General features: G+C 53.8%; 2 protein-coding genes across 9 annotated transcripts in view; one reads left to right on the top strand and one right to left on the bottom strand.

Annotated features, from left to right (window-relative positions):
* rab3gap1 (RAB3 GTPase activating protein subunit 1) overlaps positions 1–10,917 on the top strand; it is a 14,212-nt gene extending 3,295 nt beyond the window's left edge. The window contains exons 7-26 of one of the 3 annotated variants that reach the window (XM_023821623.2): positions 519–684; positions 800–899; positions 1,461–1,542; positions 1,681–1,749; positions 2,099–2,172; positions 2,394–2,486; positions 2,948–3,117; positions 3,241–3,330; positions 3,697–3,869; positions 4,147–4,201; positions 4,438–4,767; positions 5,383–5,520; positions 6,476–6,703; positions 7,598–7,694; positions 7,826–7,929; positions 8,016–8,131; positions 8,473–8,575; positions 9,065–9,085; positions 9,258–9,278; positions 9,745–10,917. In XM_023821623.2, the coding sequence (XP_023677391.1) occupies positions 519–684; positions 800–899; positions 1,461–1,542; positions 1,681–1,749; positions 2,099–2,172; positions 2,394–2,486; positions 2,948–3,117; positions 3,241–3,330; positions 3,697–3,869; positions 4,147–4,201; positions 4,438–4,767; positions 5,383–5,520; positions 6,476–6,703; positions 7,598–7,694; positions 7,826–7,929; positions 8,016–8,131; positions 8,473–8,575; positions 9,065–9,085; positions 9,258–9,278; positions 9,745–9,987 (2,473 nt within the window). In that variant the 3' untranslated portion in view covers positions 9,988–10,917. The remainder of the gene's footprint in view (positions 1–518; positions 685–799; positions 900–1,460; positions 1,543–1,680; positions 1,750–2,098; positions 2,173–2,393; positions 2,487–2,947; positions 3,118–3,240; positions 3,331–3,696; positions 3,870–4,146; positions 4,202–4,437; positions 4,768–5,382; positions 5,521–6,475; positions 6,704–7,597; positions 7,695–7,825; positions 7,930–8,015; positions 8,132–8,472; positions 8,576–9,064; positions 9,086–9,257; positions 9,279–9,744) is intronic. The other 2 variants (XM_023821624.2, XM_023821625.2) reach the window with 2 other exon arrangements.
* A 1,642-nt stretch (positions 10,918–12,559) lies between these two features.
* zranb3 (zinc finger, RAN-binding domain containing 3) overlaps positions 12,560–23,732 on the bottom strand; it is a 34,071-nt gene continuing 22,898 nt past the window's right edge. For 5 of the 6 annotated variants that reach the window (XM_023821621.2, XM_023821620.2, XM_023821619.2 and 2 more), the window contains exons 12-21: positions 22,272–22,439; positions 21,076–21,403; positions 18,672–18,905; positions 16,266–16,360; positions 16,044–16,145; positions 15,589–15,731; positions 14,723–14,857; positions 14,286–14,601; positions 13,297–13,428; positions 12,560–13,046 (exon numbers count right to left, since the gene is read on the bottom strand). In XM_023821621.2, coding sequence (XP_023677389.2) covers positions 12,948–13,046; positions 13,297–13,428; positions 14,286–14,601; positions 14,723–14,857; positions 15,589–15,731; positions 16,044–16,145; positions 16,266–16,360; positions 18,672–18,905; positions 21,076–21,403; positions 22,272–22,439 — 1,752 coding nt within the window. In that variant the 3' untranslated portion in view covers positions 12,560–12,947. Of the gene's footprint in view, positions 13,047–13,296; positions 13,429–14,285; positions 14,602–14,722; positions 14,858–15,559; positions 15,732–16,043; positions 16,146–16,265; positions 16,361–18,671; positions 18,906–21,075; positions 21,404–22,271; positions 22,440–23,732 lie in introns of those variants that run through there. The other variant, XM_023821622.2, reaches the window with a different exon arrangement.

Genomic DNA, 23,732 nt, shown 5'->3' with positions numbered 1-23,732 from the left:
GGCCATTTCGCCCAGCTCTACCTGGGTTGTTCTCTGCCTTGCGCCCATACCCTCCGGAATAGGCCCCGGACCCCCTGTGACCCTGAATGGTACAAGTGGTATCGGAGAATGGATGGATGGATGATTAAATGGCCAGGTGAAATTACTGTATTCAGCACGGATAATAAGGAAGAACATTATTGTATGAAGACATGCTGCTTTAGTACAGTGTTTTCTGGGTGTGTAATGTGTCCTTAGTGCTGTCTGTGCATGAACAACTTTTTTGGGTTGTGACTTAATGACCACAGCAAAATGTGGGTCCTAAGCCTCAGCACACAAACTGGGGCTGTAAGCAGCTTATTCACCCTGTTTTTTTGTTGCTTGGTTATACTGTCGCATGTCCACTAGGTGGAACTCTTCAGCTATTTATTGAACTATTACTGAAGGACAGTTTGATGGCTGTGCGTGTATGGTGCCTGCTTAATACTGAGTGGTGCGTATGAGTAAAGCTCTTGCCCCTCCCTGCCCGCGCCTGCCAGCCAGGTGCCCGTGTTTGTCCAGATCCAGCAGAAGTGGCGCCGCATGTATGCCGGCGAGTGCCAGGGGCCGGGCGTGCGCACTGACTTTGAGATGGTTCACCTGCGCAAAGTGCCAGGACAGTATCGCCACCTGTCAGGCCTGCTGGACATCTTCAAGTCCAAGATAGTGAGTGGCGGGCCCTCTTGTTCCTCGCCTGAGGTCTTCCATCCCAGCAGTGGGGTTTATTGGTTCACATTCACACCAAACCTGAGATGCGCTCTTTCCCTCCTGCTGTTACCAGGGCTGCCCTCTAACCCCGCAGCCCCCCGTCAACATCGCTATCCGCTTCACCTACGTCCTCCAGGACTGGCAGCAGTACTCCTGGCCCCAGCAGCCTCCTGGTATGTCCCATGGTCCCCCCCAGGGGGCGCTGTTCATCCCACCAACACTCTGCTACTCTGACTCGTGGGGTTGTCAGGCGTCACTCTCAGAAAAGGGGGGAGGGGGGCTGGCTGCCGCAGGGAGGGTCACACGCAGCAGGGGTGCTGTTGTGTAACACCTGTGTCAAGGGGGGCAGCAGAACACGTAATTACCCCCTTTCTGCCCCACTTAATTGAGCAGGAAATTAGCAGAAATGGGTTGACCCAGCAGTGCCGGTTTTGTTCGTTGTCACAGATTTGCTTTCTGCTGCTTTGAAGTCATTACTGCCGGCACTTAAAAGGGGGGCTTTCATTACTACACTCACACTTTCGCTCTCTCTCAAGCACATTAAAGCACGATGTGCTGATCAATTATAATCATCTGTTATTTCTCTTGGACGGACTTTACACAGTTAGCTTTGTTGTGGCTCATCTTCCAGTGTTGAGGCCAGTTAGCTCTGTGTGTCACATCCTGATCAGAATAAAAATTATGAGCATATACAGTATTCAAAGATGAAATGGTGTCATTCCTGTTACCTGCAGATTTTGATGCCCTTCTGGGTGGAGAGGTTGGGGGGGTGGAGTTTGGCAAGCTGCCATTTGGAGCGTGTGAGGACCCTATCAGGTAGGCCAGCCATTGTCGTGGCGACATTCAAGTTCAGGTAGATGTGTAGGATTGTGGGTAGCTGTGCTTATGCAGGCTTGGTCTTTTCTGGGTGTCTCTGCCCTGTGCTGAGAACATGGTCTCTCTCTTCATTGTTAGTGAGCTGCACCTTGCCACCACTTGGCCCCACCTGACGGAGGGCATCGTCGTGGACAATGATGTCTATTCGTGAGTATGAGCGTTAGCGACCCACCCCCCCATGCGGATTCCAGCTATGAATATTCACCACCTGTGAAAATCAGCGTAAAACCCACTGTAAATCAGCGTAAAACCCACTGTAAATCAGCGTAAAACCCATCAACAGCGGCTCAGGCAGCTCCTGCTATGTACGGCCACCAGCAGATGGCCTGCAGGAGACCAAGTGCCTTGGTATCTTTCTTCAAACCATCTGCTTTGAATTATATAAATCGTGCTTTCTGGTGTACTAACATCTAGAATAACGTCTTCTTTCCCATCCATCCTTACAGTCACATGTTATGTTTGTATGTCTGTATCTGAAATCTGTTTGTATCCCCAGAGACTTGGATCCTCTTCAGGCTCCTCATTGGTCAGTACGGGTTAGAAAGGCAGACAACCCCCAGTGTCTTCTGGGTAAGTATTTATAATGCATACAGTTCATCTGGCTCCATAATGAGTGATGTAAGAGTTCAGGTGCAGGTCAGGGGTCTGGGTCTTGCTGTTACCTTCAGCCCTCCAGCTGAATTTACTATCTGTGGGTCTGTGGGTGTTTCAGTTTACGGGATGGTATGAGACACACATGGCATCAGCTCTCTGCTGGCTTGGGTGTGCTGACAGACCCCGGTCCTTCACAGGCGACTTCCTGACGGAGTTCTTCAGGGTGTGCTGTCGGAAGGAGTCCACCGAGGAGATCCTGGGGAGGAACGCTGTGGAAGAAGAGGGCAAAGGTATGACGTAGTGTGTATTTACCTAGAGGAAGTGGGAAAGGGTGTGACGTGGTGTGTATTTACCTACAGGAAGTGGGAAAGGGTGTGACGTGGTGTGTATTTACCTACAGGAAGTGGGAAAGGGTGTGACGTGGTGTGTATTTACCTACAGGAAGTGGGAAAGGGTGTGACGTGGTGTGCATTTACCTACAGGAAGTGGGAAAGGGTGTGACGTGGTGTGTATTTACCTACAGGAAGTGGAAATAATTATACATGGCAGGTAATTGGCATGAATAGAGATGATTCCATGAATAGAGGCCCAGAGTGTTGATAGGTGGTTGGAACTCTGATGGCTGAGGGGGGTCACAGGTAATGTTGCAGTTCTCAGGACAGCCACAGGGAGCAGTATTGGCCCCTTTATGGTGTGACCACCATCCCCTTCCATCACTACCTGAGTGTCCTGTCTTGTGGACACCCTGCAGAAAATGCTGACATCAGCCAGGCGCTGTCCAAGCTGACAGAGCCCAGTGCCGTGCCCATCCCCAAGCTCTCTGTGTCCAACATGGTGCACAGCGCCCGCAAGCGCATTCGCCGACACCGGCGGCCTGAGGAATCGCCGCTCAATAACGACGTGCTCAACTCTGTGCTGCAGGTGAGAGGTCAGGGCGTGTCTGTATGTGTTGTGGGGGGGGGGGGGGGGGGGGGGGGGAGTGCCCTGATACTTGAAATGATCCTGATGGCTGAGGATGGTGTGTATGTGTGTGTGTATTTGCAGTACCTCTTTCCCGATGCTGCGGAGGGGGGGGCTGGCCGTGCCGCACCGCTGACTCCCAACGGCGGAGTGGACAAGGACTCGGAGGACTATGTACGTTGGCACCTGCAACTAGTGGATTTCACCGCGGTGACTGGGCATGGATGAGGGCATGGATGAGGGCATGGATGAGGGCATGGATGAGGGCATGGATGAGGGCATGGATGAGGGCATGGATGAGGGCATGGATGAGGGCATGGATGAGGGCATGGATGAGGGCATGGTGGGCTGGCCAGGGACGCCGGGTGTAGCTCAGCCATCATATCGGCGACACTAAACACAGCGATTACACGCTGTGGGGTCCCTGCTGCTGGCTGGCAGTGTGCTGGTTGGGTTAGCTTGTTGGCTTCGAAGTACCCGCAGGCCTGATCGAGCGACACCCAACTTGTGTTCTGTCCCTGCCCCCCCCCCCCCTTGCAGAACCTGTTTAGCCAGCTGAAGTCGGCCCCCGCAGACAGCCTGACGTTCCGGCTAGCCCTCTGCCTCTGCATGGTGAACTTCTACCATGGTGGTGTGCGCGGGATGGCCCACCTCTGGCAGGAGTTCGTGTTGGAGATGCGCTACCGCTGGGAGAATAGCCACATGGTGCACGGGTGGGTGGTGGCATGGCGGGGGGGGGGGGGGGCGGGGCGGGTGGGGGGACTGGCTCTCCAGCACTGGCTGAAATGTGGTATGTGATCCGTGTGACTCCCTCCAACAAGGGGGAAGGCTCAGCTGGCTGAGATTCAGATGATGATTTGACAAAGTGGCCTTCAGTGTGAGAAAAGCCAAGCCCCCCCCCCCTCAATCTCTCTAAGGTGTGATTAAGGAAGCAGCCCTGCACTCCGCCCCCTCCTGCTCACACCAGACGTGCCCCTCCTCCTCTTGCAGGTTGGCGAGTGGCGTCCCAGACCTCCGGTGCTGCCTCTTGCACCAGAAACTCCAGGTGAGGATACCTCAGGCCCTCGGGCCAGTGTCTGTGTGGGCGGAGCCAACAGGGACACAGGCCTAAATGTACAGTATTTATAGCTGTGCTGCTATTTATAGTTTCCTAAAGTGATTCTGAGAGCTTGAATGACCTGAGTGCTGTGGGATTATGCATAACGGGATGCTGATTTGGAGGGGGGGGGGGGTGACGATCCACGTGTCCCCAAGGTGCTGAGGCCAGTGTCGTGTCCCCAGATGCTGAACTGCTGTATCGAGAGGAAGAGAGCAAGGGATGATGGAAGGAAGGCCAGCAGCACGGAAGCGGCCAGGGAGAGGAAGACGTCCAGGTGTGACGAGGGCCAGCAGGGCACTGAGGGGGTGGGGCTCTCGCAAGGCAAGTCCTGGGACTCCTGGAGCGACAGCGAGGATGAGTTCTTCGAGTGCCTGAGCGACACAGAGGAGCTGAAGGAGGCGGGGCCTGATGGGGAGAGGGGGGGCGGCACCAAGCCAGAGGGGCGGCTGCACCCCCACGGCGAGATGAGCCTGCTGAGGTCACAGGAGCCACTCTACATCCCCATCACGCAGGTGCGTCTGCTTGCCCTGGCCCCCATGTGGCTGAATGCCCCCCCCACACAATCACAGTAAGGGTCCAGAGGGAAGATGTGAGCTGGGGGGGTGTCCCTCAACCGGCTGCGCTCCCCCAAGCTCCCACCCCCCCAGCCTCGGTCTGGTCCTCCAGATCCCTAAGTGTCTTTTTCCAATTCTCTGAAGCACCCTGGTGTGACGTGTGAGCAAGATGGGGCTGTGGATCCCGTCTTTAAGGGCGTTGCGCTCTGGCGCGGCTCTGTGTCAGAATGGGCCCGGCGATTACGCTGCGGCCTGGTGCCGGGCTGCTCTACAGTCCAGCCTGTGCTGTGCCACGCCGCCCTGCGCTCGCCCAGTCTGCCTCTCATTAGAGGGAGCGCCCAGGCCGCTGGCACCAACGCCCCGCAGATGGCTGAGGGATTATGGGGGTTCTGCCGCCTTTGGGGTCTCTGGTAATGAACCTTTATGGTCTGTCAGCCTCGGTCACCCTTCAGGATCCCGAAAACACCCTTCATTACAGAAGGAGTGCTTGGGAGCACCGCCCGGGCAATAGACCCCCCCCCCCACACACACACACAGAGTAACACCAGCTCCCCCCCCCATCCCCACCCCTAGGAACCAGCGCCCATGACGGAGGACCTGCTGGAGGAGCAGTCGGAGGTGCTGGCTAAGTTAGGCACGTCAGCAGAGGGCGCCCATCTGCGCGCGCGCATGCAGAGTGCATGCCTGCTGTCCGACATGGAGTCTTTCAAGGTGAGGCTGCTGTCCTGCGGCTCAGTGTGAGTGCTTTGCCCTTCCAGAACCTTCCAGTGGCAGTTAAATATAAGACTGCTGGCTTTGGGGCTTAACGAAGACCATGAACGAGGGATATTCAGTGAGCTTACTACCTTCTATCCATGTACGGAGTATCACCTCTTTGCTTTACCCAACAACCTAAATCAGTCTATAATATAATAGTGTGGGCCTCTCTTACCCTGTGGGGGCGTCCATCAGACGGGGGGCAGGGCTGTTATTCGCTGGCTGGGATGACCCAGCATCCTGCGGCTGTTGGTGCCCCGCGCTCCTCTGACGGCATCAGCGCCGTTAGCGTTAGCGTTAGCGTGGGGGCCGGAGCATTCCTGCATGCGTACACAGCTGTGCGGCAAACACTCCCCCGGGACTGTAGGCACTCTCTAAATTTAGCTGACGTGCCGTCTGTAGTGGTGCTTAGTGAGGTCTGTAATTATGAGGGCCTGATGGTGTGCCAAGGCCCCAGCAGTGATTAACCGTACGGGGGCCCCTCTGCCCCCGCAGCCCAGCCTCTGGATGTCTGCGTCTCAGTCTCCGACAAAGCGTGACGGTGCCTCCATCCTGCAGTACCGGCCTGAAGCCTCATCGCCTTCCACTTTTTTTTTAGTGGTGGGGGGGGCCAGGGCCCGGCGCTCTTGTTCCCCGAGATCGTTATCTGGCCGCCTTCGCTGTGCTAATTATCGACTCTGAAGGTGCAGCTGTAATTGTCGTGGCCGGCTAAAGGTCACGCTTTAGGAGTAACTGAGATCTGCAGGAAGCTCAAGTGGCTTCATTATCAGCTGACTGTCTGCCATGCCCCGTTCTGGCCCTTTCCAGCATATTCTTTTTTAAAAAAAAATTTCCCCTACACTGTTATCTGCTCCCCCCCCCATGCCTGGAGGGGAGGGGCCCTAACACAGCATTCATGCATCCCCACCAGGCAGCGAACCCCGGCTGCATCCTGGAGGACTTTGTGCGCTGGTACTCGCCGCGAGACTATGTGGAGGAGGAGGTGCTGGACGAGCACGGAGAAGCGGTCGTCCGTGGTGACCTGAGCGCCCGCATGAAGATCCCGGGGAATATGTGGGTGGAGGCCTGGGAGACGGCCAAGCCCATCCCGGTGCGGCGACAGCGACGACTGTTCGACGACACGAAGGAGGCGGAGAAGGTGTGACCCCGGGATCTGGGTTCTCATTGGCTGAGGGGGGGGAGGAAGCGTGGCAACTCGCTCACACCTGTCCGTCTGACGTGAAGCAGCTTGTGCCAAGCCAGCTGGACCAGCATTTCTTGGGTGTGTGTTTGAGCTGAGAATCTGCCAAGCAGTGCAAGGGGGGGGGGGGGAGTTGGGCATTTTTTGTGATTAATTAGCTAAATAAAGTTAATTTGCTTGTATGGGGACTTTAGCCGCAGTACAGGCCACTGGGAAGATGATGCCTGGGCCCCCGTGCCCAGCAGTGCCCCCTCGCACTGCAGACCCCGTTCAATGTCACATCTGCCAGCCGCTGGAGGAGAGCCCCGTACTGGCGCAGTGCCGGGGGCTCGCGAGCACGCTCCTGCATCCGGCCAATCGCGAGTAGGCGTGAAAGTAGGTCAGAGTGTGAGGGAGTGCGCGGCAGGTCCCGCTACAGCTCTGCATCCTCCGAAGCGGCCCTCGTGCGCCATGAAGGTCGCCGCTCGCAGTCCTTCATCTTGCCGCCCAACCACATGCAGGGCAAACAGGTGCCACATCCATTATGAATCATTCTGCAGAATTTTTTATTTCATTTTTTCACATCCTGCGATCTTCCAGCGCTCCTGATCATCTCCAGGATGATGGTCTGCAGTGTTTATGCGCCGTGAAGGTATTGTATGAGCGTACCTCTGCCAGAAGCCCTTCTGGCTGCCACGGCTGTCCGCCCCGAAGGGCCAACCCTCCGGATCCGGTTTGGCCGGCGTGCTGTGAAGCAGCCGCTCGGGGGTTTTAATAATGGGCTCCAGGCCTGCCAGCAGAGCCAGCGGTGGTGAGAAGGTCTTCATGGCTGGAGTGTGACTTCAGCCAGCATGTCTCCTGGCCTCCATGCAGGTGCTGCATTACCTGGCGGTGCAGAACCCAGCCGACCTGAGTCGGCACCTTCTGCCCTGCGCGCTCCACGCTGCCATCCTGAAGCTCAAAGAGGAGGGTGAGTGCTGGGTCTGACCGAGGCTCTGACCTCTTTACCTCCACCTGGCTGAGCTAAGCTCTGCCCCCCCGCCTGCCCGGCATGTCATTGGCTGCACTGTGACAGGCCTCTCCCCGGGATCCCTCCCACAGAAGCAGCTGAGGACATCCCATCCGTGCGCAGGGCCACCCAGCAGCTCCTGGTCAACGCCAGCAAACTGCTGCGTCACCCGTCCCCCGACTACAAGAAGATGGAGGTAAGAAGACAGGTGTGGTCCTTGGGGGTGGTGGTGGAGGCAGCAGAGCTCTGAAAGGGTGCCCCACACGCCTGTCACCCTGCCAGGATATCATAAACCAAGTGGTGGAGGTAGAGACGGTTATTGCCCGCGCCCGCTCCCTGAAGGCCAAGTTTGGAATCGACGCAGGCGAAAATGTTGGTGACATGGAGGAACTGAAGAGGTAGGAGGCCCCATGGTGCACTTGGGATACATTGGTAAATGGAGAGCAGCTATAGTTCCTCACAGCAGTGATTCTTTGTGCCATACCACTTAACAACCACCTGCCCGATTGCAAAACTCCTTTTGTATTTAATGTATATTTAATATTTAATGATTAATGTTAAAAAACACAACTTGCACTTGAAAAGCAAAGCATTTAGATGATGTAATTCCGGAAGCTGTCTGTGATTGAGGCATCAGGGTAGGTACCACGAGTGGGAGTGTCCTGAGAGAAAGCAGGTTATTGGCTGGTTACGTCACCTGCAGAGGGTGCATCACCCCTGATGCTCCCCACCCCCTCAGGTTTGCCAGTGCGCTGCTGGAGGAGCCCGAGGTGTCAGTGGTGGGTGCTGGGAGGGGCCCCGCAGGCACTATCATCCACCAGCTGTTCACCAACGCCCAGAAGGTAAGGCTAAGCTGCCGGGGCCGGGGTGTGCAGGACGGTGCAGGGATTCCCCCATAGTGCCGTGACAATGCCTTGAGTGTAGGTCACAGGTCACGTTGCCCTGGGGTGCCCCGCCGTCCCCAGTCCACCCGTGTCACTGAAATGTCCCCCCAGGCTGTTTTTCAGTATTAAAGGACAGCCTGCATGTTGTCGTGGCCTAAATATAATGCCTATAATTATCCCCAGGATATGCAAATCAGCAACTCAAAGCAGATACTTTGTGAAGCAGCAGCAACATTAACCTATTTAAGCATTCGCACTCGGTAACCTGTAGTCACCATGTTGGTGATGCGCCCCCTTGTGTTCGCTGAGCTTTTGGCGTAAGAGTGTGCATGCCTATATCTTTCTGCTGCCTGACTGAAATCGTCCGTTGAAGTGTCCCGGTGGCTGCTGACGTGTCTTTTGATTGTCTCTGTCCAAACACTGCTGCCAAATACCACACCTCTCAAGCTGGCTGACTCTGCTGATGAGGTAACCCTGCCACCAGGCACCTCAGGGAGTTATGGCTCTCCCCTCTCGGCATGTGAGCTAGCTGTACTGCTATGCTTTGAACCCTCTGTTTTGTGCTTGTCATCCCTCTGGGTGCTGATCTATCTCTGTTGTGTGTTTGCATGCTTTCATTCATCACGCCCTCACAAATAAGAGTTCATTGGTGGAGACTGAGGTTGGTATATGATCTTTTGTAAATTTCTAGCTCCTTTAAGCAGTTCACAGCTACTTTGTTCGGGGACCTTTCAAAGAATTAGGGGTTTTAGTTTTAATTGGATGCACATCTTGCAGTCTTTCTGCACAAAATGTCTCTTCAAATGACATGCAATCCTGTAAATCCCCATAAAACATGTGAATTTCCACTCCTTTTCCAGCATTCCCAATGAAGGAATCTGTTGATGTGCAAAGACTTACTAATTTGTGACAAACTTGCTAATCCATAATTTATTAAAAATAGATCCAGTTAATTTACAGCCATTTTCCAGTTGACGCTTTCATGTCGAAGCTACTTTGTGATATTTCAGTTGTTTTCACACCAGTTTACATCACCTTTCACCCTGTGCACAGTGCTGTGTTGGCCATGCAGGATTTGAAGGGACTGCTTTGTGACTGACTACACTGTGTTGACTCCTCTCCTGCAGGCGGCTCTCTCAGCTCCTATGGATGACGACCTCGGGAGGGTAGGCCGGCCTGAGGACGGCAGGCCCGGGGGGAGCAGCGTACCTGATTTCCCGCCACCGGCAGGAAAGGAGATCCTGCTCCGGACATGCGTGCCGCGCCCCGCACCCTACTCCAAAGAGCTGCCCCAGCGCCTGTTCTGCGTGCTCATGAGGGATGACTTCCGACTGGCTGGAGCTTTCTCCTCAGACACCTCCTTCTTCTGAGGGCCATCACACATGGCGGCATGCGGGCCATAGCTGACGTGTACTTTCACGAACATGGGCCAATCAAGCATTAAATAGTGAACAGGGGAAGGTTTTGATTGGTTTATGCTTCACTGATAGCACATGGTAGCTAGGCAACTGGTGTGATTCTTGAGACCTCCCAACTAGGCAGTAAGGGACAACACTGGCTGAATCAGACTGTTCAGGATCTCCTGGTGGGCTACAAGGACCTTCTAAATAAAAGAACCCAGTACAGCTTCAGTATTCAGCCACAGCCATTGCAAGACATTGTTTTGCTGCAAACAACTTGTCATCGTGAGCAATCCATAGAGAACCTAGCTTTTAATGAAAGTAACTGACATAAAGGAGGGAATCATTTGTTGTGACTACAGACCATATTCTTACATTCAGTTGCAGGAACTGTCCACCTTGGCCTAAGGCTGCATCACTGTGCTGCAGGTGATGTAGCTGTACAGCCAGTTCTGTCACCTCACATATAACAAAGTTAAAAAGCAAAGGGAAAAAAAAACAATAGCAGAAGTGCCATTCCTGACTGTTGCATTAAATTACTGGCTGATCTTAGGTGTGTCCACGTCGTCCGTGCTGTTCCTGTAGCATGTCAGCGCATGCATGCTAACCGTGAGAGTTATGAGATCTTACCCAAGAATACTTGGTCAAAAGTGCAATTATACAGAATACATATTATAAAGATGTAGGATTATTTTTTTTTGTGAGGAAATGTCACGGGTTCACGGTTAAAGATGTAAAATTAACTGTTAGCTACCTGCACAAGTAAACACTGACTTTTCAGAAGAGCTGGAGTGTAATAATGGAAGTTTGGACAGCAGCTGGTCGTGCTGATGGTCTGAGATGTTGGGCTCTTAGTGGGTTACTGTTAAAAAGACTAATAAAGTTTTAAATGACAAATGATCCCCCCTCTGCGAACATGTCCTGCCACTGACACACGATGAGAGTTAAACCAAGTGGAAGATGCTGTCAGAGGTTAAATGAATAAACCTCAGGTGCTGATATGGGGCCGGGGGGGGTTGGCGGGGGGCACAGCACAAACAATGGACAGACCCTTTGTGGCGGCTGCGGATCTCAGCCCTCGTTTACGCTGTCATTCAGAGCCACCGATGATGCTCATCTGGAAACAACTGACAAAAAAAATAAGATAGTCTTCTCAAAGCAGCGTAACCAGCACAGCAGATATCTGACAGTTTTGATCAGCAGCTGAGCTCTGCCAGAAGCCTCGCTAATTTGTGCTTCCAGATGCACTCGCAGACATGCAGAGAGGAAGGAGATTTAAGGGTACACAGCGAGCGCGAGAGGCGAGGCACCGAGGCGAGGGAGTGAGGGGGGATTTTTAAGGAAATGTGTTTTGCTAATGATCTGTAATCAGAAAAATTTCTCGTATCACCTTAAACTTTAACAGATGGCAAGTTAATCTGTAAGGAAGGCAGTATAAAGATTGAGATTTTAAAAATTGTGCTGAATTGCATGTTTAAAATATCTGTTCGTGGACTCATTTCTGCTCAGTGAAACTCCCTGCCGGGATCGGGTAGGCTGGCAGCTCCGTCGGACTGGGTCCGTCCTTCAGAATCCAGCCGATCGCCGTAACGTCTAGTGGCTGAACACACATCTAACAGCTCCACCACGAGCGATCGTGTAGGTCGATCGTATCAGTCACCAGTCACCTCACTGTAATTTTGTGAAGCATTCCTCAGAGATTAAATAGGATACAGAGGAGCTGGCACAGAAAGACCACTATAAAACCATTTATGTGGGCAAATTTTAAAGCATTACCCATATCAAGTACAGTGCATGGTTGCAGGCTTGGGTGTGAACGATGCCGTGACAGAGCATCACTAACCTGATCATGATCACGGTGCCAGCTGATTGGGGGGGGGCAAGGCTGAGCAGTGACAGCACACTGATGCCTCCCAGGCAGGGCCGATGTACTCCACCAAGCGTCTGCCAATCCCCACCAGTGCTGACGTCACCGCGAGCAGCCGGTCACGATTAACCTGCTCAGGTTAAGCCTTGAATCTTTGGAACTAAAAATAAACGCCTTGTTTCTCACCCTGCGCTTCATGAATCAGACATGCCTGTTTATTTTCAGTTTCATTTCTCTATTTTCTGTTTAATTTTCAAAGGAAATTCAGCAAGTGAGATGAGATCCATTCGCAGTTTAGCGGCGAGCTGCTAACTAGTCTATAAACGGAACGCGAGCTGTGAAAGTACTGCATATTCCAAAGTGCTGCTTATCACTCCGCTCCGTCTCCATAGTAACTTCCAGCACTTTCTCCCCCCTGACTTGAGCAAACGGCAAACGTGCAAGAATAGACTGGGATGACTGGTACCCCTGAGGATGCCCGCTGTCACATGGCACAAGCGGCCCAGGAAGCAGACTGATGCAAGCGCCACAGAGCGGAGGCTAATGCGGGGGAGACGCTAACAGCGGTCAGAGGCACTAATATCAGGGGATGCTGACGGCGGTCAGAGGCACTAATATCAGGGGAACATGCCCTGAGAATACGGAAGCATTCTCCTGCATGAAACCATACGCCCCTTTCCAAATCTAACAAGCTTTATTGAGCAACTTACAGGAGTCGTGGGAGAAAGTGCAGCACCCAGGACACCATCACTAACAGGCACCTTCTGTTAAAATGCAAATGAGTGTCTGCCCCCCCCCCCCACCCAACTTTGCAAAAAGTTAAAATAGAAGCAGAACCACCTGCCCCTGATTAATGTCACCATAAATCACCAGTGCTTGCTCAGAGCATGGCCGGGGGGGGGGGGGGGGGGTCTTCTCCTGCTCAGTGCCTCTGGAGGGGAGGCAGCAATCGGCCCCAAGAGGCCAACGGGGAGAGAGAGGGGCCCGGTCGTTAGTCAGAGACTGCGCTGGGATGGCAAGGTCCCTGCAGCCCTCAGCCAGTGCTGGGGGGGCCCTTCCCCGCTCACTTTTTGATGAAGAACTTGGTGATGTCAGAGGCCAGCTTGCCGGCAGCCACGCCCCTCTTCATTTGGCTGCGCTCCTTGGCTTGCTGGGCCGTTCTCTGTTTAAAGACACAGATGGAGGCTTCGCTGAGGATTCCATCCGTTTAAACGGTATGAAAAAATAACACATTCAAGAGCCGTGGTTCATATTCAGCTGCAATGATGCCGTTCAGAAGAGCAAATATTATTCATTCATTGTCTAAAGTGACCTTCCAGCGAGGTTAATCCAGCCCATTGCCACAGCCCCAATTTTTCCATTCTGAAATGAAAATGTAAAATAGCGGTGGACTGAAGGGGGGGTGAGCTCACCTCTCTGTGACAGACGGTGCAAAGGGTCTGCAGGTTATCCAGGGAGCACTGGCCCCCGCCTTGGTAGACAGGCCGGATGTGGTCAGCTTGCCAGAACTGGCCCTCTGTTGGGCTGCGGATGATCTCGTTCAGCTAGGGCAAAAACACGGGGCATTCAGGCCCGGACAACCAGTCCAGAATGTCCCCACGGCAGCCTGGCATCATACTGCAAAGGGCCGCTGTACCGTGAGAGTCCGCAGAGGCTTCAGACACACCGCATTAAGGTATGAAGGGCTGAGATGTGATCTGCAGTACAAGACCCATCGAATGGGTCAGTGCGAGATGCAACCAAACTCCTCCAGGAAGCCATCCGACTACAAACGCAGATCTTATCGAGAAACGTGGAGGAGGGGTGGGGAACTTCTGAGACGAAGGAACCATGGCTGGTATTTGAGATAAAGCTGCCGGCCTTAGGTGGCTGATGCCCAGGGGAGGAGCCAGGCCATGGAGATCGATTCACGGTTCTCCACCGACATAATTAGCCTCAGTCCTCCGGGAAGCGTGGGAGGCTCAAAGAGAAGAGGAGGGCGGAGTGAGGGCCAGGCCACCCTGCTGGTCGATAGGCACCCATCGCGCCCCCGCCAGCCTCATCCTCCTCTCAAAGCCGACCCAGCGCACCCATCGATTCCCCAAAGGCTGTTTCTCAGGGCAAGGCACCAAGTTAGCAGTACCTGTGCCTGGGGGTTTCATCCCATGCCCCCAAAACAGAGGAGGACATGCTCGACCCCCAAAGGCATTAAAATCACCCCTGATCACAGCATTTTTATTGCTATTAAAAATGTGTATGTTATATAAACCCCACAGTCAACCCCCCCCCCTTAAGAGTAATATCAGCCCCATTCCCATTCATCAATAGCCTAAACTATCACTCAACACGTATAAACCCACAAACCTTACACTAACACACTAACGTCCCCCACCATGGCCAGTCTAAGATGTGCCAAACTCACCAGTTTGAGGGGCAGCTGTGCCAGCCAGGTGCCCTCCAGCATCTCCTTCCTGTGTGCAGGTGGTGCGTCCCGCACGCGCGTGAACAGCTGGTGTGCGTTCAGGCCGCAGTGCTGGCACACTCCGTGCTCGGCCTCGAGGACCCGCGTGCGCACGTACGCTCCGCTGGACCGTGTCTGAAAGTCCTCTCGGCAGCGCTGCTGGCAGAAGCGGCCGTCCCAGGCGCCCCCGGGCCTGCAGGGCGCCTGGCAGGACAGGCACAGGGGGGTGCCCGCGCTGTCCAGCGCCTGCAGGAACCCCCTCTCCTGTGGGTCGGCCCTGCGGGGAGCAAGATGGCCGATAGCGTCACCCCCCCACAGCCACTTGGTGACCACCTCACTCACCTGGTACTGCCGTCGGCACGGAAACTGTCCGTGCAGCTCCACGACCTTGCAGCTACCTGTCAGGAGACATGCTGGTCAGCTGGGCAGATGTCCTCCTGGTGGAGGTCTCAGAGGTGACGTGTCGGATGGTGCCGCTCTCGATACGGGCCTTGCTGAGTGAGGCGTGGGCCACATCCTCTTTGGTGAGAAACCTGAGCCAAAGAGGGAAGCTTTTAAAACACACACCACACACACACACACACACACACACACACACACACACACACACACACACACACAAAGCAGCAACCACCTATGCACAGATCAAAGGGGCGACACTGGGGCAGTTTCTCTCTGCCATGTTTGTGCATGAAAGAGAAGCCCAGCCTTCCAAGAGCCACAGCATCGGGATCAAGAGCGCGAGATGAAAGTGGCCTGGGGAGGCCGGGGGAGGATGTGCAAATTGATTGTGGAGAAACACGAACAAGAGGCCGGCGTGAAGCCTGGAGAGATCCCTCCGGGGGGGTGGATTCGGCTCGACGCTCCCCCCACCCCGGATTCTCACCTTTTAATTAAACAGAGGAGCTCTGCTGTAATGCTCAGCCCCGCCTGACACCGCATTGGGGGGGTACCCCTCAGCCAATTACAAGCTGCCCATAATCTCCCCTGCGCTTCCTCTGGCTAAGGACCTAATCATCTAAATGGTCCCCTGACGTCAGCAGACACACGTATCCATAAACTAAAGCCAGTGGCTCAACATGCATCCTTAAAGCTCCCCGTTTTGGTCTGTGAGACTCGGCCGGGGAATAAATCACCGTTTTCATAAATTCTCCAAACGAAACGCAAGATTGTCTCCAAAGGATGTGACAGACAAAGCCCCAAAGCCCATGTCATGAGGGAGACTCGGGGATCACTGTGCACTGCAGCCCCGAAGCCCCCGCACCGTTTGGTGATGCTGCGCCGCCGCTGGTCACTGGTGAGTTCCTCCAGGAGCAGCATGGGGCTCTGGAACAGGCGACCGCTCCTCCGGATCACCCTCTGCTTCATGGCTGACAGGGAGGTCCAGCCCCGCACGAAGCACAGCACCTGGGGGTTGGCGGGTCTCGTCTCGTTAGAGGAACTCGCCCGAATGTCAAAATGTCAGCACGTCAGCCCCTGCTCCACCCCACCAGAAAGTTCTCTACAGTATTTCACAGGAGAAACCCTGTGTCTGTCCCTGCCCCCCCCCCACTCTATCCCTGCCCTCCTGTCTCCCCTCTGTGTCCCTAACCCTCTCTGTCTTTCCCCAGGCTCCCCTCTCTGTTTGTCCCTGGGCTCCTTGCTCAGCCCCCCCCCCCCCATCCACACCCCCCATCTCCCTCGCTGGGCTCCCATCTCCGTTCCTGGCCCGGTACTAACCTGCAATCGGTTCTCCCAGCAACTGAACTGCTGGGGTAGGTCGTCCCAGGTGTCCAGCTTGATGTCCATGGGGATGAAGTTGCAGTTCAGTGGAGAGCCTTCCTGCAGCAGGAAGAAGGCAGCGTGGCCTTAAACACGCTTGGCTGATTAGCTGTTAGCCTGCTGTCACAGGTTAGATAAACCCTGTCCTGTCTCGTGCTGCCACAGCATGAACACGGGCACCTTGCTGTAGATGTAGATCCTGTCGGTGTTCCTGCTGGCCCGGAACTTCAGGCCCTCGTAGACAGGGAGGCCAGAGGAAGATTCACGCACGGTCCCTGTAAGAGGACAGGGGACGGAACGCCTTTATCTACAACATCCCACAGCCTGCATTCATCTCACAGGTCTCTAAGGATGCAATCTGAAAGGCAGGAGGTGTGATCAGGTCCAGATATCACGCATTGTGCATGCGCAATAATTAACAGGGCTCCAGATGACAGGTGAAACATTTATCGGACGCCAGCTTTTCGCTACTTTACAGACATTTACTTACGTCCACAGTTTGGTAAACTGATGAGTAGTACACCTAAAACATTAATATGCGTACTGTAATGCCCATAACTTGGTAATCTGTATAAATTCCTTGTATCCTTATGCTTATTAAATCACAGAAGAAGAGCACTGAAGTGGTGGCGAAGAAAGGAACAGCACAGCAGCCACAATATCTTTTAAAAGAGGAGATCTTGTGGATATACGAGGTAAAAAGACGTCGGCGGTGTGACGGTACTTTTTGCAATGTAAAGTCCGACACGTTTATTAAACATAAGGATATGCTGAATTTATACAGATTCCTAATATTCCTAATTAGCTGCACTACTAATCTACTTTCCAAATTGTGGGCGTAAGTAAACGTCCATATAGTACCGAAAAGCTGGTGTCCAGACAATGATTTGGCAGTTATCTAAAGCCCTGCTGATTATCGCGCATGCGCCATATAACCGCAGGTATACCACGATGTGATATCATGCAGCCCTAGATACTAATAATAATGCTCTTACTCAGCAATTTTTTTGTGTTAACAGCATACAGATAAACAGCTCAGGACAACTTTTAGAAAAACTGTTTCTTTTGGGGGTACCTTCAATAGACAGCATGAGGCCAATCAGATCAAGGCCTGATATTTATAACATACCATTTAAAATAAGTCTCAGTTTTTACATATATTAGATATAACCTTCAAAGAGAGGGAGAGGGGAAAAAACATTCAACTCAAAAAATGATCCCTTTTAAAAAGAAAAAAAATATCTGCATAACTGTATAACCTTGAGTTCCTGCAGAGGCGTAAAACCTGCCAGTTTATACAGGTCCTGTACAGTGGTGTCTGTCCAGCCATCCAAAGGAAGCAAGGCTCGCCCAACCTCACAGGGACACTGCGAAAGTGCCACTGTGACCTCTGCTGCACGAGTGGGGGGGGGGCTGGGACATGTGCCATGAGGGACCCCCGGCCCACGTGCACCGTGCTACGTGTATACCTTCAGGGGGAGGGATGGGGGGTAAATACAGGCCACTGGCGTTACTACAGAAAACACGCAGCACCATTAAGCACCGTTAAAAGGGCTTCTCACTGCAGAGGGTCTCGAGTGTGTGTGGCGCGCTTTGGGGGGGCCAAGAAGCCAGTGCCAGCCCGGCGCTGAAGGTGTTAATTGGACTGGGGCCTCGTTCTGCTCCCGCACCAGGGTCTCGGAGCCCCTCCCAGCCGGCCTGACTGACCTTGGCAGCAGCGCTTGTGTGCGCTGGTCACTAACGCGATATCCTGTTCCTGAGCCTCCCCCCCCAGCGCAGAGTCACCGAAGGACACTCCCCGTTCCTGCTGCGTTTATAACCCATCCATCTGGGGCTTCTTTTTGTCCTCGAAGCTTTGCAGCCACTGCTGCCACCACGGCTCGCTTACATTACCAGGTGGAGTAACCTGACCGCAGGTTCTGCTGGTGGGGGCGTGTGCACCTCCACACCCCCAGCCTCATCCCTGCATGGGACACGGGGCAGCACACTGTGCAGCAGACGGCGCTTGACTACCTCGCTCCAAGCGCAGCCTATAAATATTGAAAAGAAGCTGCCGGAATTCGGATACCCCCCACGGGTCTTGCCCCGCTTCGCTCTCGGCGTCACCTCGCACGACCCTCTGCCATTTTCAGCGACAATAGGATCAAGCAGACAGGCCGAGGGGCGAACTATAACGCCACTCTGTGGCTGGATCCCGCCCCCTCTCCTGGCCCCATAACACCTGCCACAGCGTGACCTGCCGCTCAGCTGCTTGGCGCCAGGTTCGGCTGACACGTGTGTGGCCCACGGGGTGAAAGGTCACGCCCGACACGCTCACGCCGGCGGCTGCGTCGCAGAAGCTTGGCGCGGTCAGCGAGGTTCCACACCCCCATGAAGATCCTCAGGGATCAGCAAGATCAGCAGGATCAGCATAGCAACCAACCGCGAGCCGAGAGACCCCAAGCTCACGCCATCCTAATGCACGAGTATGGATGGGCACATCCTATCCTAAGGAGGACCAGGCCTAGGGTATATACACTGGTTGGGATGGCAGTCTACTGCTAGGTGTGCAAACATAGAACATGCGCATTACACACACACTGGTACCGTCTGCCAGCTGAGGTGAGCGACAGCCTGCCTGCCCATACGGGTGGGGCGTCTCCTCCTCCTCGGGCTCCAGGTCCACGTCCTCGTGCTCTGGCTCTCCACCCGTGTGCCCCTCATCCTGCTGTTCTGGTTCCCCATCGGTGTTGGAGGCCCCAGGAGACAGACGTGGGTCCCCTCCATCCACGGCAGAACGAGCGAGGCAGGGTCGTCGAGTTCCTTTTGGCACGGGCATGGCTGAGATCACGACACAGAAGAGGCCCGTTACACTCACAGGAGCTCGACAGCGACAGACAACTTAAAAATTCTAGACAAGGAAGAGCAGCTAATGGGAGTATGGAGACTGTGAACCTCATTCTGCATTAATGGATGGCACACAGACCACAGGGTATGTCCACAAAAGGAACAATGAATCACATTTACAATCCACAGGGAAGTTAAACGCCTCAGCAGGAAACAGCTCGACAACACTGTCCTCCATCGCTCAACGAGACACACATGGCACCCACACAGGTAAAAGGGGCTCACCAGCGCCCCACACTGCACTCCAGGGGTAGTACAGGTTACACCTTCCAGGCCTTCATAAAGCTGTAATGAATTTGCTGATCCGCAGTGCTAGGCCTAAGGCTCTCTGACGCCCAGCTTCCCATCGACTCTCTGAAATGTCACCCAATGTCCCCCCCTTCTTAGTCACCCATTTCGACGACTCTGCGTTCCCTGGATGAGTTTTACCACAGCAAACCAGGCCATGTCATTAACTGATGGTCACTGTTATGTAGCTAGCAAGTACCTAGAAAAAACATTTTTGGACCTTTGGGAGATGTGAAGTCAAGCCAATGTGACTTACTCAGAATCCTACCCAAAGCAAAACAAATTGGGGGGGGAAAAAAAAAAACAGATAAAAATGATTTAGCTCCGGTACAACAAAGAAAAGCAGCCCACATAAGCCAGGAAATGATGAAGAGCCTGAGTCAGGCATGGTGATGCGTACCGGGGGGACACGACACCCAGCCCACAGCCCAGGCACACGGACAGCAAGCGGTGCAGAGCTCAGCACCAACCGACTTCCAGGGGCTCCATGCTGCTCTGTGTACAAATCATGGTCAACATAGCAGTAGCCCCTTCACTGGGCCTCCTACAGGTGACCTTCTCAGCACTGCCACACTGAAGCCCCACACACTGCGGCCCGTGTGAACGGCCAGAGAGCAGCTCCACCAGGGAGGGAGCAGGGAAAAGGGGCGGCTGAGACCCTGGAAGGTGACTCACACCATCTTAGCAAAAAGCATAAGAATCTTCTGTTAAAGGCAAAGCAGTGATGGCCCATTCAAACTGAAAGGTCACTAGACTCCACAACATTTCAGGATGTGGGGTTTTTTGTGTGCTCCTCTGCTGGGTGACACTGTAGCCCTGAGGAGCATTGAGAGAGGGGATGAGCTTTAGCTACAGCGCTAACAGGAACAGCATCTATGGAGGCAGGTGCAGGCTGGCAAACCCTTTTTCACATAAAACTTAAGGCTGGGCTACACATTTATATCATAAGGGGGGGGGGTTGGCAGGAGGATCGTCCCAGGGGCCAATGAACGGCCAGCATCCCACAGCACAGACCGCATCGCAATGCTTCTCCACCCCCACCATGCAACGCATACGCCGCGACCGGGGCCCACACTCCCCACAGGGGGCCCTTGTCTCCGGGGAGGCAGGGGGCTCGATGACAGGTGGCGCCGATGTGCAGGCAGCCGGGGGTTATTCTGAGAGGCGAGCGCGTGCTGATGTGCAGCCTCCCGCCGCGAGCTGACGGCTGGGAGAGCATCTCCGTGCTGACGGGCTGCAGGCTTGTTGGGGGGGGAGGGGGTGTTAGCGACCGCCGGCATTCTCTCCAAGCCCTATTAGGAGGCATGACAGGCCCGGCAAAGTGACAGGAGAGCTGGGAACTGGGCTCCGGATATTTATCATCACCACGGGCGACGCCCACTAAGCGCCTCCGCTCCCGCACGGAAGGTAAAGCGGGACGCGGCCGTGCCGTCGCCACAGTGATACGCCATGTCCAAACTGCCACAGGGACACCGGAACATTCCGTCGAAGAAAACTTGGGTATCCGGGACACTTTGTAGCGGCTGGGCCAGACCACGCCCCCGGGAGAGGTGCTGTGGGAGGTGATGGGATCGGACCTGCACAAAGTGCCACGCGGAATGAAAAGCACACTCTCTCACTACAGTGGGGAGGGGAAGCTCACTGCTGAACCGTGAGGAGCCCGAAGAAGCCTTAAATATTGTTACTATCCATATTTGTTAAGTCCCTAATGAGCCAAGCTGTCACATGACTCCATCAAACCAATCAAAGAGCTTTGCAGCACAGGGTTTGAATAAGAGCAGAGAAGCTTGGCGTTTATCGGGGGTTTCCCACTTGCCTGTGCAGGGGCGTGACGCCTCACACATCTCGCAGTAAGGGAGGAGGTCGCTGTTGGCATATGTGCAGGAGCTGCAGTTCCACTCCCCGCTGTGACTTGTGGGGGCAGCCTGGGGGGGCCCTGTGGACGGCCAGCAAGGGCCACTGGGCAGCGACGAGGGCCAGCGAATCCGCCGCAGCCTCTTACACTGGGGAGCAAATTCCTCGTCGGAAGTGTCAGTGCAAGCGTCTGGCTCGGCCTGTTCCCCCGAGGGCTTCCTCCGCCTCTTCTCCTTAGCGGAGCTTGGCGAGAAAAATGAACGGATGTCATGCTGGCGGTCCTTCTCGAGCTGTGTGACCGGAAAGAGAGCGATAGGTGAATAATCTTAACTTATCAGGATCACACAAGGAGGCAGACAGACAGACAAAGAGAAACAGACACCAGCCTATGGACAAGCAGACACCCAGGCCCTGGGGATGTTAGCCCTGATTGGTCTGTGCTGAGGCGACTTCACAAGCAGACTCGTCAGTGTCTGAGACACAGCGCAGTGCGGCAGACAGATGTTTAAACCCCCCCCCCCTCCATTTCACTTACATTATAGACACCGGGGTGACCTTTAAACAGAGCAAGAGACTCCATCTTCCTACAGGTCCAGGCTCCAGGTCTCCACCATTAACAGCATGAAAGCGCCGGGGGGGGGGTGTGACACATTTCACCTTATGACACGCACACAACTTCCGCAGAACTCCTTAAGGATCTACAGCGTTTTTTCCATATTTGATCCTTATACAATACCTCTTTAAGTCATCCAAGCCACTTATATTCTCAGAGCATCTGGCCTCCATGTGCAGCTCATTGTGAAGAATTGATTTAAATGGAGTCCCATGTACTGCCTTTACAGTAATTACCTTTCATTTGGAGCCTTTAAACGAACATGAAATTATGCCTATAGCGGTCAGTCATTTTGTTATTAACTTGTCAGTCATTCTACAGCAGTTATTTTAAAAGGCAGAGAATAACACTTAAAATACATTATGGAACAGCTTCCAGAAGAACGCTAATTCGTCCAACAATGAATCGCAGGAAGGGGAAGAGGACATGGACATGCAGCTCAGTGAACATGGATAGATGCTGTGCAGGGTCCCAACGGCGAATCTGCAGCAGGTTTTAATCACTTTAGCACACGTTCCCAATCGGTTTGATGGAGCCCAACTTACATGTGAGAAGAACACGCCTTCGTCTTTGTGATTGGTAGGGACCCCCTCCACGGCACCGCTGGGCGTCCACATACTGGCAAAATTCAGGAACTCCCACTTTTCCTTGTCCCCGACTTCCGCATTGAGGTACTCCTTCCTCCCATTTAAGGTGCTACCTGTTATGGTTTCCTGTGACCAGCAGGTGGTGCAATGTTTAAGGAGGTGGACTTACAACCAACAGAATGCAGGTTCAAATTACAATAGATTGTTTTACCCAAATAATAATTAGTAATGTCAGGTAACTAAGCAACTGAAGAATTAGCCTTAAGACCAGAGAGCCTAAGTAAACATCAGTTTGTTCTCTGGGATGGAATGTAAACGCTGGCAGTCTTTTTCTTCATCAGCTTTGACAGGAATGTCTGCTAAGACAACAATGCAATACAGCAATATGAACAGAACCTGATATACAACAAAAACACTCAAAAACTTAAAGAATTTCATGATCTGCTTCACCGAAAACCCTCAAAGAGACAACGGAGCAGCACTCCGTTTGCGTCATGTGGGCTCCAGTGAACAGCCGTTTCTGGATCAGGCGGGGGGAGCTGGGTAAACCACCATCTGCCCAGCATTCAGCTGCTGCACAGAGGGTTTAAGATTCATCTGACAGCCCAGTCTGTTTCTTATGCATATTACATTTAATACATAAGAAAAACTGCTGAGGCTTATCAATCCCATTTCAAAGATTGACCCAGGGAAGTCATGACCAGGCCCTCGTTGGGACACCATCACAGGGTCCTTACTGTTGGGGTGCCCTCATCGCAGGGTCCTCATTATAGGGTCCTCGTCGGGGCACCCACATCGGAGGGCCCTCATCATCGGGGTGCTCTCATCACAGGGTCCGTATCATCAGGGTGCCCTTATCGCAGGGTTCTCATCCTCGGGGCGCCGTCGTCCTGGGGTTTGCATCGGAGGGCCCTCATTGTCGGGGCGCACTCGTGACAGGGTCCTCATCATCGTGGCACTGTCATCATCGGGGTGCCATCGTCAATCACAGGGTCAGCTGCTGGCTGACTGGTAGTGACTGATTGACAGTGGTCAGGGAGACACGTACGCACGCACACACTGAGCAGCTCACAGCACCTTGCAGGATGCAGCCACACACATTATTTGCTTCATAAAAGCTTCCACTCAAAAACAAGGGGCTTCCCACTTTGTCTGCTGGGATGTTTGTTGTGGCCTTGCTGGGGCCATGTAACACTGCATCCCTGATCCATTAAACCCTAAAATGGTCATCACCCGCTGTACCCAGCCCCACCCTCACCAAAGAACAAGGGCTGCAAAAAAACCCAAATCATAACCATACAAATTAGAGACCGAGGAACAGTGTTTATGGGGACAGACCAAACCTGCGGATCATGGGGGATCCTCCTATCAGACTTGTCAGCAGCAGCAGTCAGCGATGGACTTAAATCCACTGAAGTG

This window comes from Paramormyrops kingsleyae, chromosome 16 (genome assembly GCF_048594095.1).
Source record: "Paramormyrops kingsleyae isolate MSU_618 chromosome 16, PKINGS_0.4, whole genome shotgun sequence".
Taxonomy (NCBI): Eukaryota; Metazoa; Chordata; class Actinopteri; order Osteoglossiformes; family Mormyridae; genus Paramormyrops; species Paramormyrops kingsleyae.
This window is presented reverse-complemented; position numbering and strand designations above follow the sequence as displayed.